The sequence below is a fragment of the Elaeis guineensis genome, chromosome 11 (genome assembly GCF_000442705.2).
Source record: "Elaeis guineensis isolate ETL-2024a chromosome 11, EG11, whole genome shotgun sequence".
Classification (NCBI taxonomy): domain Eukaryota; kingdom Viridiplantae; phylum Streptophyta; class Magnoliopsida; order Arecales; family Arecaceae; genus Elaeis; species Elaeis guineensis.
In genome coordinates this window covers 7867102-7879489 of record NC_026003.2, presented here as the reverse complement: position 1 = coordinate 7879489, position 12388 = coordinate 7867102, and the positions used below count along the sequence as shown (strand labels likewise).

General features: G+C 41.5%; 1 protein-coding gene across 1 annotated transcript; it reads left to right on the top strand.

Annotated features, from left to right (window-relative positions):
• The first annotated feature begins 290 nt into the window (after nucleotides 1-290).
• On the top strand, nucleotides 291-4461 carry LOC140852624 (trihelix transcription factor GT-3b-like). The gene is made up of 2 exons (XM_073246127.1): nucleotides 291-728; nucleotides 3508-4461. The coding sequence occupies exons 1-2, from the start codon at nucleotides 411-413 to the stop codon at nucleotides 4069-4071; spliced, it is 882 nt and encodes a 293-aa protein (XP_073102228.1). The 5' UTR covers nucleotides 291-410; the 3' UTR covers nucleotides 4072-4461.
• The last annotated feature ends 7927 nt before the right edge of the window (nucleotides 4462-12388 follow it).

Genomic DNA, 12388 nt, shown 5'->3' with positions numbered 1-12388 from the left:
ACACTATTCAAACACCTAGTTGGTGCAGTGAGCCCCTGCGAAACAAAAAAAGGACATAGGTTTGCATGGGCAAACACATAAATTTTGCAGTTTCAGGAGATGTGCGTGCAAGAAATTTAATTATTATTTTATCAGCCAATACTGAGATAATAAAATTACAGTCATAATAATGTTAAGTAACGGCCGTTATGCACCATTCTTCATTTCTTCCCGTCCGTCTCCGTCATACGACGACGTTATAAAACAAAACGGAACGAAGGCTGCTTGGCTTCTCTGCTTCTATTAGAAGACGAAAGGAACGAAGAAGAGGGAAAAGGAGAAGGGGGGAAACAGAGCACCTAAACCCTAGATTTCGATTTCCAAGGAGAAGCAGCTAAAATTAGGGTTAGGGTTCGGAGAATTGGAGGAAGATGATGCGGGGAGGAAGCGCGGAGGGGATGGGGATGATGGGGCCCGGCGGGCCGCTGCGGCTGAATCCAGCTGCGGAGGCGGTGGGAACGAGCGGCGGGGCCGGCGGAAGGGGGAAGGAGGATAAGGTGCCGCAGTGGTCCCCGGAGGAGACGAGGGACCTGATCGCGATAAGAGGGGATCTGGAGAGGGACTTCAGCGTGTCGAAGCGCAACAAGACGATGTGGGAGCTCGTCGCCACTCGGATGAGGGAGAAGGGCTACCGCCGCTCGCCAGAGCAGTGCAAGTGCAAGTGGAAGAACCTCGTCAATCGCTACAAGGTTTGGTTACACACTTTTTTTCCGAATGGCTTTCGATTTGGTGTCTCTGAGTTTAATTTCCCAAAGTTAAACCCTTTTCTCAGTCAGCATTCGATCTAATTAGGATTTCAGATTGATTTGCCGGTTTTCCTCTCGGAATTGTTGATTTAGAAAAAACAATTTTTTTTTTTTGGGATCGTCAGCATTTGGATTCCTTCTAATTAGGCCCCTTCTAGCGTAATTTTCTCGAAGTTAATTCAATTGGGATATCGGGTCTATTGGTTGGTTTTCCTCCACAATCTCTTGATTCCTTTTCTTTGAGCGTTTGGTCTTGTTTTCTTCTAATTTAAAGTGTTTAAGGATGATGGGAAGGTTTTTTTTTTTTCTTTTTCTTTTCTTTTTGGAGAAAAGGACAAAACGCGAATTTTGTTGTTGCTTAGAATAATGTAAAACTAACTTGTTGTATAGAAGAAACTAGGTTTAACAAATGTTCATGTATTACAATATCTCTAAAGCAGTAAAATTAGGTCTATTCAAGAGGTATACATCACCATAGCCTTTCTATTCCTATGATATTGAATAGCCATGCATCTCTATTGGCGATGTAGCATGAATGGTGACCTGGTATAAAGGTTTGCTTATTGACATTCGATAGTCTTGCCAATCGTATTGAAGATTTCTATTCATATATTCTGGATTGAAGCTACTAATTAAGTAGCAGGTAATTGTTGGCTTTCCCTTCTCCTCGAAATGGGGATGGGAAGGAAAGCAATTTGATGGCTAGTGTTTGGACAGATGTGCAGGCATGCCTATGATGTCCGAACCAGAAAGGGAGATGTATGACATGGGTCCTACTATCTTGACTTTCAGGAACCTTCACCATTAAGATTCCGCCTTCTTGTGAAGGGGAGAAATGACTATGAGCTATGAGCTATGAACTGCAAACTATAAATTAAAAGTACTAAAAAAATAACTGAAAGGTAAATTAATTAAAAAAAACTAGTAAACTGTTGGATAATTGTCCCATTCCAAGAATGACACCTTTCTTTACTCACTATCACTACTCCATCAGCTCTCTTATAATGGTTGCTGCAGTCCATTTTACCCACATCTCCATTTTCCATGATCCGATCTTTCAACAACTGCTTCCACCTCTCACATGTTGCTTCCGACGCTTCATCCTATGTCAGGCTGATGTCAACATAAGGCAAGATCAGCTTCTTAAATCAATGCTTATCCTCTCCGACAGGTTATATTTATAATCGGCCAACTGCTAACTCTAGAACTCGACCTGTGCCTTAGGCAATCACTCAGCTGGATTCGACTAATTCCTTTTAGACATGGCTCGATCTATTTTGCATTGCTTTATGTTGGGGCTTGATCGGCCTACTACTATCATTCAACCCTTAGGTCAAGTTATGTGTCAACCATCTTTGTCGATCTCCACCCATCCCCCCATTAGTGGCTTCCATGTCTACCTTGTTGAATCAGAGTTGACCCTCTTGACCTGCGTTTCATTATAAGTATTAAAAATAATTGAAAGATACATTAATAAAAAATTGGTAAATTGATTCAATCATTGGTTGAAGGGTTTATTTTCACAGTTACAATTTAATACTTATATATATATATCTTCTCTAACTATTGGACAACTGTCTCTTTCTAGCATTGGCACGTTTCTTTACTATCACTACTCCATCAGCTCTCTTCTGATGATTGCTGCAGTCCATTTTACCCACATCTCCATTTTCCATGATCTGATCTTTCAGCAACCACTTCTGCCTCTCAAATCTTGCTTCTGAGACATCATCCTATGTCAGGCTGATGTACACATAAGGCATGATCAGCTTCTTAAATCAATATCTATCCTCTTCGGTAAATTATATTTATAATCGGCCTATCCTACTAAATTGTGTGGAACTCAACCCGTGCCTTAGGCAATCACTCAGCTTGATTCAACTAATTCCTTTTAGGCATGTCTCGGCACGTCTTACGTGGCATTATGTTGGGGCTTGATCGGCCTACCACTAACATTCAACCCTTAGGTCAGGTTATGTGTCAACCCATCTTTGTTGATCTCAACCTATCTCCTAGTTAGTGGCTTCCACGTCTGCCTTTCTGAATCTGAGTTGACCCTCAACCTACTTTTCATTATCAAGACCAGTTTCTCATTATTATCTGGTCTCTGACACTGTCACATGGCCATCATCTAATTGACCTTTAGTCTCCCTCTATAGATTGGGATGTGATGTAAACAGTAATAAATTTGGCTGCAAAAATGTGCATCTCATCGTTGGAGATCATACATTGCAATCACAAAGTTCTCATTGGCCACACTGCCACGAGATTTCTAATTGACAGAACAAACTGATAGATGGTTTCTTTTCTTCATCTGAGATTATAATGTGTTTGATCATGACCAACATTCAGCTTATATGTTCCAAATATACAGAAAATAAAGGAAACCATCTATGATTGTTTCAAATCTTGTAAATATTTTTTTTTGTTCCAAGTCCTGTTTTGTTAGTTAATTGTCAGTACTTGTATTTATAGACTTAGGGCAGCCAACAGAACATTGTGAACTGTAAGATTTGTAAATAACTGGGTTTGGTTTTTAACTCAAAGCAAATGACTTTTTTATTCATCTCTAGAACTCTTTCAGATAGTAACTCCATGCTTAATACTAAAATTCAAACCTTACAACATTAACGGTAAAAGATGAATGTGCAGCTATTTGCGTTTTCATATGACATTCAGGTACTGCAGAATGTAATACGATAAGCCTGGTCTGTTTCCACAGGGCAAAGAAACATCTGATCCAGAAACTGGCAAACAATGCCCCTTCTTCGAAGAGCTTCATGCTGTCTTCACAGAACGTGCAAGAAACATGCAGCGTGAACTCCTTGAGTCTGAATCAGGAGCTTCCCATTCTAAGAAGAAACTGAAGAAGCTAGGTGCAGATAAATCCTCTGATGAGCTCTCTGAAGATGATGAAGACAGTGATGGTGAGCGCCTCACAAAGACAAGAAAGAGGAAAATTGACAGAGGACCGCAGCAACGAGCAACAGACAAGTCAAGAGCAACTGGTAGCAGCATCTATGATCTGCTGCGGGACTTTTTGCAGCAGCAGCAGCGCATGGAGGTGCAGTGGCAAGAGATGATGGAACGGCGGACCCAGGAGCGGTTGGTGTTTGAACAGGAGTGGCGGCAGTCTATGGAGAAGCTGGAGAAGGAGAGGCTGATGCTGGAGCAGGCATGGTGGGAGAGAGAGGAGCAGAGGAGGAGAAGGGAAGAAATGCGGGCTGAGAAGCGGGATGCACTCTTAACCACTCTTTTGAATAAGTTCCTACAGGAAGACTTATGATAAGAAATTTCCAGCAAGTAGAACTGCAGAGATGAAGAGGGGCGCTTAAATTCTATGGCCTTGTGATCAGTTTATATGATTGCAAAATTGCAACTTCTACGTTTACAGAAAGGAAACTATACAACAATCTACTAACATGGAGAAAAATTTACAGATCATAAGCTCTATACTCACCAAAGATTGCTTTTTGCCAGGATTCATGACAATAGAATTTAAACATGAGAATTTGAGAACTTATACATATCTTTGGGTTTGTAATTATGGTTGTACAATATCTCGTGCTTGGGGAAAAAGTTACCCTCAATCCAACCATGTAACATCAGATAAATGTATGTAGTTATATTCCTCATGCAATGTATATCCAAGGTGGAACTTTTGAAGTTTCTTTAATTGCTCTTCCAAGAATGACAAGAAGCCTTGCTTCAACATCTGCAAGTCATCTTACAATCTATACAATTACATTAAAAAAGAAGCTAGTAATCTTCCAATGCAACAAGTGTCCCACATCCACAATGCCATATGTCCCTAATTGAATGTGCATTAGAAAAATTGGCTGTAGCCATTATATTTAAGAATAGAAAAAATACATGTGCTGAAGGCATTACATTTGAGATTTAAAAAAAAAAAGGTGCTTTGAATCCACCTGCTGGGTGACAAAGGGCATTATTTAAGAGGAGAGGAGATAGGATCTACACGATGATTCCCAAATGAAATTGCTTTAAATGGAGTGATTGCTAGATGGTTCCTCCTGATTAATGATTACTCCTGATTGATGTTTTTAGACAGCTAGATAATAGATTGTTTAAGAGGTAGATAATAGATTGTTTAAGAGGTATTTAATGGATTTGGACAAGAAGTCACACGTGTCGGTGACTATTTCATTTGATGGAGGGGATTGGTCAGGCAGAGGAAGAGCAGATCCGATCAAATAATAGACAACCAGTAAGAGAAAGGGGGGATTATATGTATCCTTCTCTGGATAGTAGACAACTGCCGTGTGTGGAAGAAGGAATTCTTTAGTGAGTTTTTTCACCTATAGTTCCAGTATTGTATATATTTTTTTCTTTATTTTGAACTCATCAGACTATATAGAGTGATTGTTGCAAGTGTGCTATAGTCATCTGTTCTCCTTGCTGCATCATTTGAGAAAAAAAAGATTTCAGTCCATCCAAGGGTAAGAATTTCTCTGTGTTTTACCATCAGAGCAATGGAAAGTTGCTGCATCATTTGACCACCTTTCTCTTTCCATGCTGCATCATGTGGAAGATAAGGTTATGGTGATCAACGTGGATATTAGGCCACTATTGATCACTATTTGGGAAGGTCGCTGCATACAGCAACCTTTCATTCCCAAAAATCACTGTGGATGGTGTTTTCAGCATCCCTCCATGGTGGTTAAAAAGAAAAGGATCGGGACGGTTCTTGCTGAAGCTCAGTAGCCCCCCAATCCCTAACTTGAGTTTGGTTTCAAGCTGAGAGGTTCGGATTAAGGAAATTTGTTTCAGATTTTGAATTCGGGCTAAGGGTTTCACGTTGAGGAAATTAGGTTTGCAGGTTCAAGTCTGCAGATTCGGGTACATGGATTTGGGTTATTGGATATTGGGTTATCAAGTCTGGATTGTTGGATATTGGGTTACCGGGTAATCAAGTATTGGGTTATTGAGTTGTCAGGTTATTGGATTTTGGGTTATGGGTATCAAGTTATTAGGTAGTCGGATTATCGAGCATTGTGCTGACAGGTTTCGAGTTGGGAGTTATTGGATGGTGAGGTAAGTTTGGTCAGGTCAACTTTGGTTTCGTGTTTGGTTTCGATTAGGGTTAGCATGGATGGTTGGGTTAGGGCTAGGGTTCGGGTTAAGACTCAAGATTTGGATTGGATTCCTGATTAGGGTTAGGATGAGTGATTGGGTTAGGGTTAGGGTTGGGGTTGGGGTTGGGGTTGGGGTTCGTGTTGGGATTAGAGTTTGGACGATGAAGGTGGAGACAACGATGGAGAGAGCTAGGGTTTCAAGTTGGGAAGAGTCACAGAGAGTAAAGGTTCAGGATAGGCTAGGGTTCGGAATGAGATGGTGGTGTGGAGGGTTAGGCTTAGTGCTAGAGTTCGGGTTAGGGTTAGGATTTGGTCCATGGAGGTGGGGATGACGATGGAGAGAGCTAAGGTTTCGGTTAGGAAGAGTCGCAGAGGATAAGAGTTCAGGTTAGGACTAGGGCTAAGATTGCAGAGATCATGATGGTTGTGGGGTTGTAGGGATCGTATGGATTAGGATAAGGGCTAGGGCTAGGGTTTGGGTTATGGAGATGTGAATGGTGGCAGAGAGGGTTAGGGTTTGGGTTTGAGATGGGTCATAAGAGAGAAAATAGAGAGAGAGATATAAGGGAAAAAAAGGCGAATCATGAGCGACTGACTGTGAATGAAGGGAAAAGAGAATAGAAAAGGAGATAGTACCAGAGACGAATCGATTGAAGCCAAGGACAGTGAGGAGAAACCCTCACAACAACCCATAGGCAGTGTGTCTTCATGATAGCGCTTCCTCATCTGCAAAGAGAACAGGAGATCCACAGCCGTGGATATGGTTCTGTCTGGTGCACATCCTTGGACAGTAAGATCAAGGCATAGAGAAGGGATTCGATCGGGAAGCGAGGTGAGGAGTTGATCCAGCACAAAAATAAGCCAGAAAAGGAAAAAGAAGAAGAGAATCGGAGAGAGATTAGGAGGTGAGGGGCAAAGGGAGAAACGAATAGAGTGGAAAAGATGGAGAGAGAGGTGGATATTAGGGTATTTAAAGGGTGGTCGCATGTTTTTTCTATATATTTCAAATACATAAAAACTAGATGCTCCGAGTAATTATGTAGGCGTCCCCATTGAGTAATTATGCAGAAATTAATTTTAAAAAGATGTAGTTGCATAAGAATTTTATACGATCTATTGCCTATTTTTGATATTTTGGATTTTCTTTTGTGGGTGTCCTCATATAAATATTATGCAAAAACTATTTGATTTTATAATATTGGCTTTTATTTTTATTTTATTTGTAAGAAAAACTTGATAATATTTTAATAAACTAATTTTATATAATATTTGTATAAATTAGTGTATGACTTGGATAATATAAAATTTTTTCTTATAAAAATTAATGCAAGTTAGTGAAGTGAATTTCAGTGCAGGGATAAAATGATAATTTTAAATTTTTTTTAAAATTATAATTTTACAGTAAAAATTATTAATTAATCTAATTAATTAACATGTATTAATCCTATATAAGGATCTAAATATGATATATATAGCATGCATTTAAATTTAAAATTTAAACTTCTACAGTAAATATTTTACTGTTATGTGTTCAGAACACATTACCTTCGTGTAGGTAGTCGATCGCTGCAGTCTGATCACCGTCAGAAATATCTGATCATTGTAATACAGTCATACAGTATGTCTGACCTCCGTGGATCGTCCACACGAAGCTCCCAATCTGATCGGCTCCTCACGAATGCTAGTTCATTGCAGAACCCTTTCAACGGCTGATGCTGATCGAACTCCTTCGATCGGTGTCTGCCGACTTCTTGAACACTCCAGATCATCAACAAAGAAACTTGAGAGATTGATGAAGCTCTCTCTGAAGTTTGGTGGGCTCACAACACTCGTAGCTCACCTTCTCACTTTTCGAACCCCAGGCAGAAACCCTAGGGTACTCACAAAAGACCCTGTGCCCTTTCTCTCTTCTTTTCTTTTCTTTTCTTTTCTTTTCTTTTCTCACACAGAAAGCCTTTCTCACGCTACCCTTTATCTCTCAGATTAGATGTGCGCACGCCCCACCCTCTCTTTCCTTTTAAAACGGTGCAAGACCGCATCTTTTCAGCATTTTCACCATGTGAGAGGATAAAGCTAGGTGGTTGCTCACTTGAATTCAAATCGAATTTGAATTCAAATACCAACCAACCTATCCTTATCTACCTAAGGCATGAGAAGAGAAGGGGCGTGGGTTCTTTGTGCATGGAGAGTTTACATGAGAAACTTTTTCTCGTGTAGAGCAAGTGACGCACAAGTGGATAAGGTGGCGCATGGGATTAGTTGCTCATTCAAATTCAAACATCATTTGAATTTGAATGGCCAACTAATCAATCTTTATCCACTCAAATGGCGCACAAGGAGGGGCGTGGGAAGGCTTTGCATGAGAGAAAATTCACGAGAACTTGTTTCTCATGAATTCAAATAGGCGCAGGTGGGTGAGGTGGCGCAGGGAGATAAGTCAAAGGTGGTTTGAAATTTTAAACCAATTTAATTGAACCAACTTTATCAAAATAGGTTAGGCACAATTAGACTAAGTTAAACCCAACACAATTAGGCTTAATTAGGCTCAATAAAATTCTAATCAAATCAGAAATTGACTAAGCCCAACCCTTGATCAAATCAGGGACCAAACTACCTGGCGATTAGGTCAACTCTTAACCTAATCGGGTCAAACCCAACTGAATCCAATTCAATTGGACTTGATCCAAAAATAATTACTCAATCAAATTGAGTTAATTAGTGATCAAATCACTAATTAAATCTCTTATAAATACTGAGTCCACATCCGATGGGCAATCGGGCATCAAAGTCCATCGATATGAAATCCTGATCGAAGAGTCCCAAACCAGTGGAACTCTTGACTCCGGTATCCAAAATGTGTGGAACTCATGATCAAAGAATCTTGATTCTTGATTACAGAGTCTCAGATATGTAGGACTCAGAGTCTCCGAGCATTAGGACTCTTGGTCGAAGAGTCCCAGTCCAGTGGGACTCTTCACCAACCATCAGATCAGATAGAACCTCTAATGTGTGTGACCCGCAGGTTCGAATCTAAGCGGTAGCACAGGAATCAATTTTTGTACTAATCAAAGTGACCATCTAGTAATGATACCCGACGTTCGGATAGGTAAATAGTCGTAATCACAGCATTCAGAACCTACGCGAGTATGGTTACTGTATAATTCATCCCTTTTGACCCCTGTGTATAGGATGACTCAGGGTTAAACTGTCAACCCTGATCAGATCATCCGAATCATGCTCAACTCAAACAGTCCTGTGACTCCTCACTAGGACTATCCTGACTAAAGTTTTGCTAATAGAAACACGACTGTACATAGCTCCTGAACTGGAGTGGTCAATCCATCTTGACACACGCACCGACAAGTCAAGTACTTGACTACACCGACAGCCTTCCGTCATGAATTAGAAATTCAGGTAGTCTAGTGCCTAAGTGTAGTGAGTTGCTTGCAAGTCACTGTGGCAGTCTCAGGTCGGAGGACAGTTATACCCATATCCATCGGAGCAAATCTTGACAGCAGAAAAAGTTTCCGGAGTCGGTCACGTTCAGTGCAGATGTACCCTTACATCTCACCTGTATGCCATACCAGTGTCTCCACACTCCTTGATTAAGAGGACAACAACCCATATGGCACAATGACCTATGTTGATAAACGTTGTTGTCCTTGGTAACACGTATCATTTGATCGCGAACAGGTTTAAGGACTAAACGACAAATCCTCCTTTGTCGAGTCTAAATAGTCCTAAGGACTTCACCACAACACAGGAGTTCATTAGAAGATGAAACAATTTTGATGAAAAATATCAAAATAATTTTTATTAATTTATAATTCATATACTAATACAAGAAAGAGCACAACCATCAACAGGCTGACGATTGGCTTTGGGACACTATTCCCAACAATCTCCCACTTGGCCTAAAGCCAATCGGTGCAGTATCTAATACCCATCTTCGACTTGAAGTCGTCGAACTCCTTCACCGCAATGGCTTTAGTGAATGGGTCGGCCAGGTTCTCCTTTCCGTCGATCTTCTGAAGGTCGACGTCACCTCTATCCATGATTTTCGGATAAGATGGTAGCGGCGCAGAATATGTTTCGTCCGCTGGTGTGCCTTCGGTTCCTTCGCCTGAGCAATGGCTCCAGAGCTGTCACAATAGAGCAGAACTGGACCAACAAGGGAGGGTGCTACTCCGAGCTCGGTGATGAATTTTCTCAGCCACACGCTTCTTTGGCAGCATCTGATGCAGCGACATACTCTGCCTCGCAAACTGAATCAGCCACAGTGTGCTGCTTGGAAACTCTTCCAGCAGACAGCCCCACCATTAAGGTAAAAATAAATCCGACACACTCTTGCTGTCATCGTGATCAGACTAAAAATTAGAGTCTGTAAACCCTATAAGTCTCAAGTCCGATTCACCATAAACAAGCCACTGGTCCTTAGTATTTCTTAAATACTTCAGGATGGTTTTAACAACCTTCCAGTGATTCTCTGGATCAGATTGGTATCTACTCACTACCCCTAGTGAGTATGCCACATCTGTCGTGTACATGTCATGGCGTACATGATAGATCCCACTGTCGAAGCATATGAAATTCTACCCATACGCTCTCTCTCTTGAGGTGTTGTCGGACAATCCCTCTTCGAGAGAGAAATTCATGGCCTATCGGTAGATAGCCTTTCTTGAAATTCTCCATGCTGAACCTCTTCAGCATAGTATCAATGTACGTGGACTGGGATAAGCCAAGCAACCTTTTAGATCTATCCCTATAGATCCTCATCCCTAGGATGTAGGAAGCTTCTCCCAGATCCTTCATGGAGAACTGTGACGACAGCCAAATCTTTATTCCTGTAATGCAGGGACATCATTCTCGATTAAGAGAATGTCATCCACATACAATACAAGAAATACCACTACTGGACCATTAGCCCACTTATAAATGCAGGGCTCTTCTCCGTTCTTAACGAAGCCATACGTTTGATCGTCCTATCAAAACGTATGTTCCAACTCCGGGATGCCTGCTTAAGTCCATAAATGGACCTCTGTAGCCTGCACACCTTAGACTCATCTGTGGATGTGAACCCTTCAGGTTGTATCATATACACCTCTTCGTCCAGCTCTCCATTTAGGAAAGCTGTCTTCACATCCATCTGCCAGATTTCATAGTCCAGATGGGCAGCTATCGCAAGCATAATCCGAATGGATTTGAGCATTGCCACAGGAGAAAATGTCTCGTCATAGTCTATACCATAACGTTGACGATATCCCTTGGCAACCAGACGGGCTTTATAGGTCTCCACCTTTCCGTCTGCGCCCCTCTTCCTCTTGAAGACCCACTTACACCCTATGGGTTTTACTCCTTCGGGTGGGTCAACCAATGTCCACACATCGTTGACCTTCATGGACTCCATTTCGGATTTCATGGCCTCTAGCCATTTCTCAGAGTCAGGTCTCTGCATTGCATCCATGTAGGTGATCGGATCCTCATCATTTTCATCAAGTTCGACAGGATCGCCGTCCGGACCAAGAAACCATAGTATCTGTTTGATGTGGTACTCTACCAGACCGCCTTAAGGGTGCAGGAACAATGGGCTCCGGATCTGATCTAACCAAATCCGGTTCAGGTTCAGCAACTTGTGTCATTTTTCACCTCCGAACTTCCTCAAGTTCGACCTTAGAGGCAACAGTCCCTTCACCAAGGAACTCTTTTTCCAAAAAGATTGCCTTAAGGCTGACAAACACCTTTTGCTCATCAGCTAGGTAGAAATAATACCCTTTGGTCTCTTTTGGGTACCCTATGAAATAACACTTGTCAGACCTAGGTCCAAGCTTGTCCGTAATTAAACGTTTAACATAAGCGGACACCCCAAACCCTAAGGTGCGAGAGTACTGGCTTACGTCCTATCCATATCTCATAGGCATTTTGGTTACAGACTTACTCGGAACCCTATTTAGAAGGTAACAAGCCGATTCGAGCGCATATCCCCAGAGGAAGATCGCAGACCAGCAAACCCCATCATGGATCGAACCATGTCCAACAAGGTCCGATTCCTCCTTTCAGACACACCATTATGCTGTGGTGTTCCAGGAGGAGTCCACTGAGAGAGAATCATTCTCCCAAGATATGTCAGAAACTCATTGGAAAGGTATTCACCTCCTCGATCAGATCGAAGAGTTTTAATACACTTTCAGTTTATTTTTCTACCTCATTTCAGAATAGTTTGAACATTTCAAACGACTCCGACTTATGCTTCATTAAGTAGACATACCCATACCTCGATAGGTCGTCTGTGAAGGTTATGAAGTAGAAATATCCACCTCTTGCACTTGAGCTCATGGGTCCACATACATCAGAATGTACCAGACCCAAGAGTTCACTGGCTCGCTCACCTTTTTCAGTAAAAGGTGACTTGGTCATCTTCCCAAGAAGACAGACTCACAGGTTGGAAGTGATTCACAATCACCAACTTCAAGAATTCTTCTTGAGCCAACCTGTTTATCCTGTTCTTAT